The 14905-nt window shown below is 47.9% G+C and overlaps 1 protein-coding gene across 2 annotated transcripts; it reads right to left on the minus strand.

Moving 5' to 3' along the window:
• Positions 1–1165: 1165 nt before the first annotated feature.
• On the minus strand, positions 1166–14603 carry pdxkb (pyridoxal (pyridoxine, vitamin B6) kinase b). Of its 2 annotated transcripts, XM_076042984.1 has the most exons (12): positions 14536–14603; positions 13811–13962; positions 8871–8925; positions 5980–6084; positions 5629–5712; positions 4479–4513; positions 3722–3807; positions 2873–2918; positions 2647–2758; positions 2356–2492; positions 1994–2060; positions 1166–1905 (listed from the first exon to the last, which is right to left on the minus strand). In XM_076042984.1, exons 1-12 carry the CDS (start codon positions 14588–14590, stop codon positions 1790–1792), a joined length of 1050 nt encoding a protein of 349 aa, XP_075899099.1. In that variant the 5' UTR covers positions 14591–14603; the 3' UTR covers positions 1166–1789. The 2 variants fall into 2 exon arrangements, with proteins under 2 accessions (XP_075899099.1, XP_075899100.1); XM_076042985.1 differs by lacking the exon at positions 14536–14603 and having other exon boundaries at positions 13811–14434.
• Between the last annotated feature and the right edge of the window lie 302 nt (positions 14604–14905).

Genomic DNA, 14905 nt, shown 5'->3' on the forward strand with positions numbered 1-14905 from the left:
TTTTTTACCACGGCAAAAATGTATTTTATCTAAAGAGGCGACTTTAAACTTTAAAATGCAGCTCATACATCGTGCCAACGTCAAACAGACAGTGTTTTCTTGCTCTATGAATAAAGAGGAAGGAGCCAGTGAGCTTCTTCTTCCTTCTTCCTGGAGATCAGCTCGGCTGCTCCGGTAGCGGCAGTGTCATCACAACTGGACCACATTTCATTGTTTTGTTGCTAAAGTTGCCGTGTAGCAACATGGCTTGGTGCGCTCGCACCAGCAGGAAGCTGCGGCTCTAGTGGTAACAAATCCCATTGGTCCGTTTAGACGTGGCAGTCGGCTATTCTGCTCAAGTACCTACGCCGAAAAGTTTGCGGAGCTGGTCGTTGGATGTGAGGGGATGGATTGTCCCGCCGTAGCGGCCGGCCCCTCACTTCACTTCACTTCACTTCACACCTTCCGGAGGCTTCTGGGATCTCAGTGGAACAGCTCTCAGACACAGGGTTCTGGGCCAAAGCTGTCGTGGGCTGGTTCTGGCTCCAAGGACGCCCCCTTTTTCTTATTGTTGCAGCATGACTGGCCGCGGGCCGACCACAGTCAGCGGTCGTTTCCTTTTGTTTTAAATGGAGAAGACGGAGGCGTGGGGAGTGTGTGGAGCCTCCTGCGGAGCCAGAAGCAGCCCAGCGGTCTGGACAGGTGTGTGGTGATATTGTAGTGCGTGTGGTCTATAGTACAGTAGCATCAACACAATGGTCCAAGAGACAGATCAGAGATATCATACAGATGGTCCAATACAGCTATAGTACAACATCTATACATCAACTATACATTGTGCGTTGTTTTTTTTTGTTTGACTTTTTTTTTTTTTTTTCTCCTTTGTAATATTTTCCAGGGTGTCAGGGGTTTTTAGACTTGGTCACCATTACATCACTGCTGTTAGACGGGATGGGTGAATGGCTGGAGGCAGGGGTGGGGGGGTGGGGGGCAGAGACGGCGGTTAGCAGAGCCATCGACGGCACAGTGCTCGGTGACTGGAAGTAATCAGCGAGGAGCTGGAGGAGAGACTTTAAAGAGCCACCAGTGAGTGGAATTATCCCGAGCACGTCGCAGCACTTTGTCAGTTAATAGCCGGTTATGACTCATTCCCGGCTATCACTTTTTTTTCTTTTTTTTTTATCCCCCATAACATTATTTGATACTTGTAACGAATAAAAAAAAAAACGATGCAAAAGCATCATTGGCAAAAACAAATCGCTGGAAGATCGCTGCAAAACGAGGACAAACGAGTGCGTTTCCTCTCCTGGTGTTAAGAAAAGCATACATTCTGACACTACACAATGACTTCAGACTGGAATTTCAGCATTGCTCTTAATGTGTATAACAGAAGGACAGTGACACCCCTCTGCATTAAATCCAAGTCCTGTCATATTGTTTCTACGTCTGCGTTTCCGATGCGACTTCTCTCACAGCCTCGTCAGTGTTCCAGTCAGCCGTCTGTCCGTCCACGGCTCCGGTAGCCAGACAGGGTTCACAGGTTGTCGGAGTTACAGGTTCAGGGACATAAGACACCGAGGACTTGGGAGGGGGGGAGGAGAGAGTCAAAGGCTGGGGGTCAGGTCGACTAACGGGGGGGCTACGATACTACAGGAGTGTTTTCAAGAGTCTGGACGATGAGGCGTTGCTGTTTTTTCAGAGATGACGAGTCAAGGTTTTACAGTGATGAGATATTTACCAAGATACAGGAGACCGATGGGTGAGGAGGCGTCGGTATGTGTTAGTCATGAGTCTCATGGGGTCAGTGGTGTTAGGATATGACGGTGGCCTCCGTTACTATGGCCGGGTCCTCGATGTCGGCTTTACTCTGAACCATCCGGAGCTCCAGCTGGGGGGGGCTGGGCCTCCGGCCGGGACCTGCTAGCTCTGGGGGTGAGAGGGACGGCGCGTTGAAAAACACATGAATTATTCCTTCATTGTTCTTTGATGTATTTATTTTTTCCAAAGTGTTTACCGTGGGCATATGAGATGGTCCTCTGGATAACGTGGTGCATCACCGAAAACGTCTTCTCACAGGCCGTCTGGGAGACAGAGAGAGACACAGGTTCACATTTTATGCCTTCATTAATATTTTCCAATCCTTTCTTTGAATTACTTGGCATAAACGTGTGTGTGTGTGTGTGTGTGTGTTTACGACTGCTATTATAGATTACTTATAAATAACAATTTTTAAAGCTGCTCTTACAATCTATGAACCACATAAAGTGCAGATTTAATAATCATCCACTCCTAATTCAGATATACATGAGCATTATCACTGACAAAAGTGGTGCTATGTGATAATTAGAATTTTATTTTTTTTATTCTATTTTTTACCTTGAGATCGTTGGGGTAGTGGTGTGTCCACGCCAGCAGCATCGCAGCAAACAAATCTCCAGTTCCCACGAAGACGGCGTCCACTTTGGGAACTTCTATTCGGACTCTCTGTGTTGTCCTGCTGCCGTCGGGACGCACTGATCACGAGAGAAAAGCAAAAGGCGGGGCGGAGGAGGAGGAGGGGGGGTGGGAGGGGGAGGAGGAGGAGGAGGTCAGCCTGGGCCGACGACGGAAAACAAACAGCGAGCGGCACAAAGGAATTCGCAGACTGATTATTTGCGGGTGGTTTACCGTGGCGCTGGCTGCCCAGCGACACCAGGAAGCGGTCGCCCAGTCTGGAGGGCAGGTCAGAGGAGGTGATGACCACCGTGTCCGGGCCCATGGCATGGAGCAGGTCCATCACCTGCAGGCCGCCAGTGGGAAAAACAGCTGGTTAGCATCAGCGGCGAGGGAAAGTGGAACAAAACAAAAAAATGTGACGCAACTCGAATGGCGACGCAGCAGCTGTTGTTGTTACCTCGATGGCGTCTTTCTCTGTGCTGATGTTCTTGCCTGTCAATAACCTGAAGCACAGGAAGAGAAAGAGAGAGAGACAGGGAGAGAGAGAGAGAGAGAGAGAGAGAGAGAGAGAGACAGAGACAGAGAGAGAGAGAGAGAGAGAGAGAGAGAGAGAGAGACAGAGACAGAGAGAGAGAGAGAGAGAGAGAGAGAGAGAGAGACAGAGAGAGAGAGAGACAGAGACAGAGAGAGAAAGAGGGAGAGAGAGGGAGAGAGAGAGAGGGCGAGAGAGACAGAGAGAGAGAGAGAGACAGAGACAGAGAGAGAGAGAGGGAGAGAGAGGGAGAGAGAGAGAGAGAGAGGGAGAGAGAGACAGAGAGAGAGAGAGAGAGAGAGAGAGGGCGAGAGAGACAGAGAGAGACAGAGAGAGACAGAGAGAGAGAGAGAGGGAGAGAGAGGGAGAGAGAGACAGAGAGAGAGAGAGAGAGAGAGAGAGAGAGAAGGTTGAGCGACACACATCACTCTGCAGATGCACTGAGGCTCCACTAGGTGGAGCCGCTGGCAAATATACAGTGAAGAAAATCTGATGAGATTTTAATCCAAGTCATTTTGCAGTTGCAGCAAATGTAGCGCAAGATATGAAACATTTGAAAAAAAAAAAAAAAATAGGCCCACTCGTGTGGCTTTCTGCACTTCTGGAGCTGGAAATTCACCGAGTGTGTTAGATAACGACACGGAGTGGCGTTACGCAAACACAGTGTTTAGCAGCACTTTGCTACGAGACACAGGTTGAAACTCCTCACAGAGGTGTTGGGAGCGCAAGCCGAATACAGCAACATTGATTTATATCAAACTTTTAACTACTCACTCGGCCTCAAACTGGTTGGGGGTGATGATGTCAGCAACAGGGACCACTTTGTTCTTGTAGACGGGATACAGATTCTGAGGAACGTACTGCGGATTGACAACGAGCAGGTCAGAGGCACGCAACGCAAAACACACACACACACACACCAATGAATTAAAAGGACGCGCACGTCAAACGAGAGGGGCCTGTTAACACCGATCCTCTCGCAACCCATCTTCATTTTATACGACACAAGAGGATCATAATCCTCGAAAAAGAACATCCAAACAATACAATAAATAGACACAGACAGACACACACACACACACACACACACACACACACACACACACACACACACACACACACACACACACACACACACACACACACTGAATCACAGTGTACAGTTTCTGTCAGATCACAATAATCCATTCGTCACCGAAAAAAAACAAGCTTTGAAACACAACCCCAGAGTGCGCATGCACACACGTGTGAACACACACACACACGTGCACACACTCACTCACTCACTCACACACACACACACACACACACACACACACACACACACACACACACACACACACACACACACACACACACACACACACACACACACACACATGTATGCAGTGAAGAAACATGCAGGGACTGAAAGTGAAACCCTCCCACACACATCTCAGTCAGTCTCAACACTGACGGTGCAACAACTGCACACATGCACACAGACACACAGATACACACACACACAGTATAAAACTGACACTAAACTCACCATGGATCCATGATCGCCGAGGACGGGGTCACACACTGAAATCACACACACACACACACACACACACACACACACACACACACACACACACACACACACACACACACACACACAGTCAGTCAGAGCCGTCTAGCTGCAGCAGTCACATGACCGCGCCGCTGCAGAGGCATGAAAGGGGATTTGGAGATGAAGCCGTCAGATTTCAGCGCCGTCGTTGCAAACGTACACATTATCCCGAGGCTGCAGCCCAACTAAAGGTCATGTGTGCGTTGCGTCGTTGCTGTACACAAATAAAAACAGTACGCCAAGGCAACATGAACAGAACCTCCTCATTCATCCAGAAATGGAAGATAAGAAATCCACCTCCTTTCATCGTCGTGCTGCCAACTTATGCACCATCACAGACATGAGAACATCTGTGGCCATGTCGCAGAGCAGAGCGGAGCGGAGCAGAGGCTACGTCACAGACTCACTGTTACGTTTGCAAACGCAACACGCTCTGTCCACAGCCGCAGCACATGAAGTGACATTTTGCATCAGGTCCTGCGGTGCTAAGTGTTCCTGAGCCGGGGCAGCAGGTCCACAGAGGCTGCGTCTGCTGCCGCAGCAGCCGCGATCTCTGAGTGAAACTGATTTCCAGCACGTGACGTGAGAAAAAGTGCTCTGGGCTGCACTTGCAGAGAAAAGCATCTGGAGGGTTGGACACCGAGAACAAAGAGGGGCCGTCGGCTCCATCCCGTTAGGGGATTTTGTTTTTATTGTCCCGCGTAATCGCGTTTAATCGTGAGCTGAACTCGACGCCTCACAATTAAATTACTCGTATTGCGGAGCGGGACAACTCAGAGATGAATGTTACAAAACTGTGCAGCCTCTTTCTTTCCCCCCCCACCGCCCCCCCCCCCACCGTCTGCTTACATCACCCCACTCCCTGGGAAACATCAGGCAGCTGCTACAATCCAAAACACCTGGATAAACACAACACACGCTGCCCACCCGACACCCAACTGCACCGAGGGACAAGATTTACTAGTTGGTGGTGGTTGTTGTGTGCAATTTACAAATAGGTCAAATAATAATGGATCGCACAGGTTCTGGCTGTTCTGCCTCCAAACTGCATTCGTCTGAGTGGGCCAACCCTGCAGTTACTCACCGTAGACGAGGTTGGGGTTGGCTCGCTTCAGCTCCTGCACGATGTCAACCACCATCTCCAGGAAGGACGTGTCTCTCGTATATCCTGAAGACAACACACGCACACACACGTACACACACACGTTAACACAATGCAGCTACATCGTGACAACACGGCTTTTTCAATAATAATTCCCTAAGGAATCTTAATACTGGCTTTCTTTTGTTCCAAATGCATTTGTGTGATTTACCGTCGATGGGAAATTGTGTTTATGCTGCAAACTACCGCTTTGAACCTGCTGTACACGAGCGTTGGGGAGTTTTCTGTCCAACTACAGGCCGTTGTGTGCACTTGAACCTAACTGTGGCTCACCTGTCAGCACGTAGTCGTACTGATGTACGTTGTTCAGCTTGATCCCCTCGTAGAGGACGTGGAGCTCGTCGGCCGTCAGCACCTGGCCTTTCCAGTGGGAGTAACCTGCAGACAGCGGAGGAGCGTTCAGGGGCTTCTTTTCACTTTAGGTCACACAATAACGCACACACACACACACACACACACACACACACACACACACACACACACACACACACACACACACACACACACACACACACACACACACACACACTGTCTGGTCACTGAGGAACAGAAAGGATGCAGACACAGACACCTCTCCTCACAAACACACCTTCTGTTTCCTGGGTTTGTGTGTGTGTGTGTGTGCGTGTGTGTGTAAAGGTAGATGGGTGCAGATGCACATGTATGTGACGGCCATGCCAATGTGAGGGGGGGGGTGCCAGTGCATGTCTGACGTGCGCAGTGGGGCCGATGATGTCGCATTTCCAGGTGAGTCACAGCCGGGTCACGTGCTGGAGGTTCTGGTTGCCAGGCAACAAGCCCAGAGAAAGCCAAGGGGGCTGAGGAGGAGAGAGATGCGCAGTCGGAGGCCCCCGTGCGTGTGTGTGCGTGTGTGTGTGTGTGTGTGTGTGTGTGTGTGTGTGTGTGTGTGCGCACACGTGTGTGTGAGGGAAGTGGGGCGGGCCTTGAGATAAGAGCTGCTTCTGTCGTCATCATTCGCCGCTGTCGCAATTTTACACTCCTCCCCCTCCTTCTCCTGCTCCTCCTCCTCCTCCTCCTCTACCTCCTCCCCCTCCTTCCCCCGTTCTCCCTCCTCCCTCTTGCTCCTTCTCCTCCTCCCGCTGTGCTGCTGCGTGCCGTCTCTCTCTCTCCCTCCGCTGCCTCCGCCCTCTTCCTCTTCATCCCTCGCCGTCTTCTTCTCCGGTTCGGACAAAAAAAAATAATTAAAAAAAACAACAAAAAAACTTCCCGTCCCTCCTTCTCTCCATTCACCTTCTCCGTCCCCTCGCCTCCCCATCTCAGACGCACGAGGCGGCTTCATCAATCTGTCACGGCAAATTACATTCAAACCCCGGAAGAAATGGCAAAACGCTCGGCTCTAATCAACAAAATCTGATTAAACTTGCTAAGTTTTACCCTTCTGCAGGAGCCGTTTGTTATTCCTGACAGCATCCTCGTCTCACAAGGTTCCTTTGATTGGATTAATAATCTGACGTTTGGCTAATTGTTTCTGAGACTGAAACTGGAGAAATGCAATTTATGATGACCTCTTGGAAGGCCGTGCTGAGGCAAACAGGAACGACAGGCTATTATAGTTCACTTTGGCGCCACATACACACACGCGCTTCACTCCAGCAAACATGTAAGGCAACAGCGCTCGTGTCGCAGGTCCATGTCGGAAACGCTGTAATGATTTGTGAAAAAAATGGCTCAAAGTTTAGTCATGCGACGAGACAAAACTAATAGATGGGAAAATTACTTTCATGAAAGCCACATTCCTGTAAACGTTCCTGGGCCAAACTGTCCTCTGTGTCCGGCATGAAGCAACACGGCAGCCGCAGCAACAGCTGTGCACAAGTGTTTGTTTGTATTACGCTCATTCAGTCGTTAGCCGACACCATCTTACAGCAGAGGAGGGAGGAGAGACGGTGAAGATTACTCACTCGGAACTGAAAAATGAGCCCAAACGTTTCAAGCGAACGTGACACCGAGTGTCGCCTCAGACGAGCCCTCTGAGCCAAACAGCGGCGGGCTGAGCGCTTAAGTCCAAATCTCTCTAAAAACCTGATTACCGCATTAAAATATGCGCAAAAACAAGTTACAGAATCATAGTTGATGCTCCCCGCTCTCCTTCACAGAAGCTGAATTGCCTTTGTATCGCTGCTTCTTCACGGCGCTCGAGCGCCTGGGTCGATGGGATTTCAATCCTGAAATCTTGCTCGGTCCATCTTTACAAGGCAACAACTTAACATGCTGTCAGTCGACCTCTGTCTTCCATGAAGTCAGTTTCCTTGTCTGCAGACCAGGAAGCAGTTTCTGCAAGGCGTCCAGAAGAACCCCGGAAGAAGAAATAGAAGGAAGACACCAAAACACTGATGAATATTGATGGGTATTTTCCACCTATCTTTTATATAGCCAAGAATGAACCAGTTGAACAAGCTTCTGTCCATCATGGACAACCAGGACCACACTCTAGACCGACAGCGGAGCGTCTTCTCCAAAAGACTGAGGCAGCTGCGTTGTCTGAAGGATTGCTTCAGAAGATCCTTCCTTCCTTCCGAGAGCCATCACCTTGTACGACTCCCCCCCCCCTCTGTGACAGACAGCATTCTGGACTTTTTAACTGGACTCAACGGGAAAATAAAGCAAAAATGGTTTATAAAGCCCGCTTATATCCCTGCCTCTGCACATCTTTGACTGTCTTTGCACATCTGCCCCTGGTCTGTTGTACATCGATATCTTGTAACTAATGTGTATTTTAACTACTTTTTAACTGTAACTACTGTATAGTTTATTTTTATCCTGCTATTTTAACTTTTTGTATTGTTTTTGACTGCTGCAACAGTGTAGTTTCCCAAATTGGGATCAATAAAGTTCAATCTAATCTAATCTAATCTAATCTAATCTAATCTAATCTAATCTAATGCCTGAGACGGACCCTGAGTGTGTCTGGCTGTAAACAGTGATTGGAGTTGGAAAGCTGCTCTGGTGACAGCCAGTGAAGTCACTGAACCCCCCCTAGAAGACTGACTCACGGCACAGTCGCACTCGCCTGGGTGACAAACCTCTCTGGAACACCAGCATCACGACACCGAGGCATCTGACTCACACACACCCACACATGCACTGCAGTCAAAATTACACAAACACGCCAGCGTCAGACGAGATGAACCTCGAAATCTCACCGGTGTGATTGGAGAACTGCACCGAGTTGATGGAGTCCACCTCAAAGCCCAGAACCTGGCAGAAGACAGAGGCGGGAAAGAGTTGCGGAATTATTCAACAAATCCAACTGATTTAGCAGCGAGTAATCATATGAAATGCAACAAGAACATAAGACAGACCACTGGACACTAAAACACAATTGTAAATACTGTGATTATTTACATATATTTAGAGTAAAGACAAACATGTTAGCACAGGGGTGGGCAATCTTTTTGACTGGTGGGCCACAATGGGCTCTGGGGGGCTGGAGCAGCAGCAGATGGACGGAGGGTTTTGGTGACCCACCTCAGAAGATAAATAAAAATATCATTGGATATGTAGAAACCATGTGCTTTAATGTCAATTGAAAATGAACAAAAGCAAAGCTACAACCAAATCAGAGTCTTTGAAGCCCCACGGTATTTAGCTCTTGATTAAAACGACTCTGAAAACACTGAAAAATGGATGAAATACAGCTATTTTATGACTTACTTACTATTAATAGGACTTCTTCAAGTTGGGCGGGCCAGATTAAAAAGCTTAATGGGCCGCATATGGCCCTCGAGCCGTAGTTTGCCCATGCCTGTGTTAGCATGTCAATTGTGGACAGTTGATATGAAGAATCTGTAGTTTACCAAACATTTATTCTGCTCTTATCTCTTGGTCTCCATCACTGACTCGCTGAGATTAACCGCTTGACAACAGACAGTTCACATTTCTATTGGATGACTTTGCCTCATAATTGCACATTAAACACATCTATACATCCTCCCCCTGCTCTCCAAGCATCTTAACACACTCTACTTTTAGTTACCGCAAAATAAAACAAGAAGAGAAGCAGGAGGGGGGGGGGGGGGAAACGAAACACATGACTCGTCCACGTGCACACTCACTTGTTATCTAAATGACTTTATTTAATTGGGCCGAGGTGAAAGCTGGCCGAGTGAATGGGCTCTTTGTTGTCTTCAATTAGCTGCTACTTTCAACACAGCCGTCTGCCCACAGAGGCCGAAGACGGCTGAACGGCAGAGATGACCTCGTGTGTGTGTGTGTGTGTGTGTGTGTGTGTGTGTGTGTGTGTGTGTTTGTCATTGCACATTTCTAGAAGGTTCCAGAATGTTTTTTGGGGGGGGTGCGACGACAGCGAGACGGGATCAACCTGCACACTCCCATCATGTTTCATATAAGAGAGAAATCACGTGTCTTTGTGCTTTTACACTGGCGTATCCATGGCGTACATGTGCCCGGAAACATGTTATATTCAGGTCACATCTGTCCTTGTGCTACTCAGAAGCCTTTACGTCAGTGACACAGATAGGTTGTTTACAATGCTGCTGATGGAAAGGAACTCTGAGTGAAGGAGGAGAGGTTATTAGGGAAAATTACCCAGAAGGCGCATTTAGTCCTGTCTCAGAAAACACTTTTGTGCATTCCAAATTGACAGATTAGGGGTTTCACTCTCAAGCACCGCAGACTGAATACAGCATCAGGTGTACGTCTGTACTAATTCCATATACGGTTATAATTACAATCTGTTCAACTGTTAATTTGAATTAAATGCATGTTATTCCCTGCTGAAGAGTCTCCACTTAGAGATGTTGCAGGCGCTTGTATGCAATCTAAGAAAGATCTAAGAATCTTGCTGATTTACAGGTTATAAGGCAGTGTCTGTGAAGGACTGTGAAGTTGTTCCCCGTTGATTAAAATGCAAAACCAGGGGCAGAGGGTGAAACAACCTGTTCAAGAATTATGAAGTGAACACCGCTCAGAGTCTAAAACTGTTTCCTAAAAAAAATTCACCTGTCAGCTTTTTCTGATGTTATAAGCTGTTGGCCATCCAGGAAGATTAGTCTTCCTGTAAAGCACATTTAAAATGAATGCCCTGTGAGACAGCTACATCAAGTCAGACTGACTATACATACATAAATAACCTTTCAGGTGGAGGGGAAATTCAGTTCACCTTAACATTTTTTAAAAAAGGATGTTGTTCCAGTCAGTTGTGGCGGAAGACAACATTCATCTCAGTGTCTGTTTCCATGAGAACACAGAGTCTTTCTAGTTTAAAGTGCAGGCAGCCTGTCTCCATCTTAAGTGATGTCACCAGTTGGAATCCTGCGGCAGCCAATCAGAGCCCTGCTTCGTCATATTACTGTCTGCGGCCTGTTTTTTTTTTCTTTTTTTTCTATTTCCTTTTTCTGTCAGCACAGGGCGAGGGAGAGGGAAAGAGAGGGATGCCCTCCACGCATGCTGACATCATCACCGTCATAATCTCATTCCTTATCTCCACCAAGCCCTGAATCACTGCTTTGAGCAGCTCATTCCTTGGCTGTCAATAAATTAATGCATTTCTAAACTGTTTGGTGCATATTTGAGTTAAGAGGGGACATTAAAAAAAAAAAAAGTAAGAAGCTCTGCAAGAGCCCCAGATCAAAAATAAGGATGTGCAGAATTATAGACATTTGTGAAGAATGTTGAAATCAGGCTTCAAGGTTACATTCCAAGACCTCATTTTAACGCAATACACTGGGAATGCTACCCGTGCCCGGCGCAAGCTTCATTGAGTGGTACCAGTAAACATTATCTGGTACAAACAGGCTCAATCAGCCGTGGTCGTTGAACATGAATGGATGTGTTGAATCCTGGTGCCATGCATCAAAGCCCAGCAGCCATTAGGATAACCGCAAAACACATCCCTGGGCGCAGTTGGCTAAAAATAGACTCTGCACTTCTGACTACAAGTGATGGTCTTTCAGGATGATGGGACATGGACTGTGTGCCGGATGAGCCTCAGCATCACTACACAGTGCTGCTGCTGCTGCTGCTGCTGCTGGAAGACATGAAACAATAACAATCACCAGCATCAGCATGGTGGCAATTAAGGACCCAAAGCACTCGCCGCTATCACACCGCCGTCAGTGTTGGACTTCATAAAGGAAAATGATAATCGCTCTCACGGCCAGGAGGAGAGAATAACCTCAGTGTCCCTTCACTTAACGACAAATCAACAGCTTTGCTTCCCTCTCTCTTTCTCCCGCCTTGCTGTGGTCATTTATTCTTGCAAAGTGCCCAGTTGACTGTGTCTTTGGGTACAAGCGTTAAAACAGCCGTTAACGAAGGTAATGATTTAGCTCCAGTCTCCAGGGCCCATTAGAGAGCAACAGAACATGACATGTGTTGAGCCCAAGCCTTCTTTGCCCTTAATGTGTTTCACAGCTCACTGTCAGATCCTCCCTGTGCTCATACACATCATACAGGCCAACACGTCATTCCCTCCAATAATTTCAAAAACTCTGTCAAATGTTGCCTAGTACGATGCACATTACCAGGGTTGTTCATCAACGAATGGTGAAGACATAACATATGGGCTAAGGTTCAGGCGTCATACCATTGTGAGGAACCTGGAACAGATGTGTCCAGAGATGTGTGGCCAAATGACAGGGTTCTTTCGTATTGCATATGTCATTGGGATTTAAAATGGTAATTTGGTATTTGTAATTTAGTCCCATGATTAGATGGGAGAGTTGAAGCATGACTGCATGCAAATTTAATAAGGTCCATCTTGAATTTGTTGGGGTTGAAGTGACTCCCTAGCACGTCAATAACGTCCCTGAAAATGGCACATATTCTGTTGTGAGTCTAATACATGGCCTTTAAATAAGTTGTGTACGAGTACTGTGTTAAGAGTAGAGGATGCATGAAAACTGCAATACAAGGTCCCGGGCAATTACTGTCAATAACACAAAGTAAACAACTTCCGCAAGCACTCAAACGCAGCTAAGTGATCCAACACCGCTGACAGCTTTTGCCCCAGTTTGTTGCAGCTCGCCACAAAAACTAAATAAAAACTGCAAATAGCTTTATTGATTGTTTGTCCGTTTTTGCAGTAGTGACTTGCGGGTTCTCATCACTCCATGCAGGATTTGTCCAAACCGATGCTCCAACAACATATACATTGTGTCCGTTCCGGCTGTCCGCCTTGCCTGACCTCAGGCAACCACTGTGGTGACTGGTTAACTAGTTGTCCGCGGGTAGATCATTCCCTGTATCTCCTGACGTAATCATTAGCGAGGATTTTCAAAAAAAAAAAAAAAAAAAAAAACCCTGTGGCTGGTGTCAGCAGGAAGTGACAAGTGAAAATAGTGGAGTAGCTTTCATCTCGACCACTCATTCGACAAGCACCAGTGAACTCGTGGGTAAAGACCAACAACAACAGAAAGGTTAACTTAGACAATTTTATCGGACGGTGCTGCACGACTTAACATTTCTATTCTTGGCGAATGAAAACAGCGACATCTATCGTCTCGCTCTATCATAGGGCACCTTCCCAATGACAGGTGCCTTCATTCGGCTGAAACCCTGACACACAGAATAAACGCGTCACTGACAGTCGGTAAAGCATCATCCTTGATACAATGCGCCTTAAAAAAAAACAACAACATGTGCACCTTTAACAGTCAGGTAAAAACAGGGGGATTCTTTCCGGTGGTAGACACACATTTTCACAACACATGTCGTCTCTTGCTCGGCTTGACAGCGCTGGTATAATTTCGCAGCGAGATCCACAAAAAAAAAAAAAAAAATCGAAATCCATAAAAGCCATTTGAGACGAAAATAGCAATAGAGGAAATTCGAATCACCGCCCCCTACCTACAGTGTCAGCCCGCACAATAACGGCTACGACGGCTCACCGATTTACGTGGGGCAAGGTGGCACCAACTTTTTAAAGAAATGCATTCCATTTCAACAGAAAAGGGGCAAAAATGCTGATTTAGTTCGGAGGCGATGAGGCTACGGAGCACCGCGCTCGGCTTCTTTCTCAGGGCAGAGCAGAGGCGCGCGTGTCAGACAGGGTCGTTAACGCTGAACTGATGTCTGGTCACAGGCGGTGTCCGAGAATGGATGCACGGCGGTTCGTATTTACCTGTAACGGGAAAGAGGCGCTCTTGTTGCCCACGTATCCCCGGACTACGTGGCTCTGTATGGAGAGAACACGGCATTCCATGGCGGCTTCCCGGTCAGCCGGAGCAGGGGGGGATGCAAGATGAATCCTTTTACTCCCGACGACAAGCACGTCTGCACATAACAGCAAGGCGAATAAAATAATAAACGTGTGTGTGTGTGTGAGGGAGGAGGAGGGGGTTCTAAATAGGCGAACGACACCGGCGGTTGCTGAGAGGAGACGTTAGCTTGCTAGGCTAGCAGAGCAGCTTCGCTCCGTGTGTGCGTGTGTCTGCCACAAGCAGGATGGCGGTGTGTGTGTGTGTGTGTGTGTGTGTGTGTGTGTGTGGGGTCGGGGGGGTGGGGGGTGTGAGTGTGAGCGCGTGTTGTGGTTGTAATGGGGATGTGTGCAGTCGACAGTCGGTGTGCGTGATGGAAGGTGGGTGCGGGCGAGGAGCTGTTCTTGCGGTGGCCACACACATTCACGCGCGCGCGCGCGCGCGCGTGGACACCATTGACTGTAAGTGGTTCACGTTGGGGTGGGGTGGGCAAGACTAAAGGGGGGCGACCGTCCGCGGCGCTTTCCTCGACACTCGGCTGACTGGCAGGCAGCGGAGGGAAGTGTGCCACCACCACCGAGCTGGTCAGACAGACAGACAGCCGAGGGGTCGCGGCGCTGCTAACACTGAAGGACATCGTCACACACACCCGCTCGTACACACATGCCCCCCAGCGCACACGCACGCCACGGACGGACCCACATTCTGCGCAGGCAATCTGAGTGACCGCCTAAACTGGCTGACGTCACCAGAAGACCACCTCGCGCATCCTAAACGGGCTGTTTTGAAAACCAGATTCCAGGTTGAAACGCAAAGGGAGACTATGATTTTTGCCCCCTTTCATTTATTTGAGTACATATGTTTAAAAAAGCCTTTAGAATGATATGTGTTTATTATTTAAACGTGTATTTCATAGTTATTTATTAATCCCTCATTGGGGAAATTTGCATAATTGCAGCAACGGTATGTGCAAAAATATGGAAAATTATATTTATCAAAACAAAAAAAGGAATAAAAAC

Source organism: Nelusetta ayraudi, unplaced genomic scaffold (genome assembly GCF_046127955.1).
Source record: "Nelusetta ayraudi isolate G7.1 ecotype Tasmania unplaced genomic scaffold, CSIRO-AGI_Nayr_v1 ptg000072l, whole genome shotgun sequence".
NCBI classification, from domain to species: Eukaryota; Metazoa; Chordata; class Actinopteri; order Tetraodontiformes; family Monacanthidae; genus Nelusetta; species Nelusetta ayraudi.

What these genes read in the sequence shown, in the direction of transcription:
- pdxkb (XM_076042984.1), bottom strand. Translation starts at nt 14,590, where the DNA reads ATGTGGGTCCGTCCGTGGCGTGCGTGTGCGCTGGGGGGCATGTGTGTA. An exon ending in GCTGGGCAGCCAGCGCCACG is followed by an intron (nt 2,493 to 2,646) that starts GTAAACCACCCG and finishes TCTCGTGATCAG; the next exon opens with TGCGTCCCGACGGCAGCAGG. An exon ending in ACTACCCCAACGATCTCAAG is followed by an intron (nt 2,061 to 2,355) that starts GTAAAAAATAGA and finishes TCTGTCTCCCAG; the next exon opens with ACGGCCTGTGAGAAGACGTT.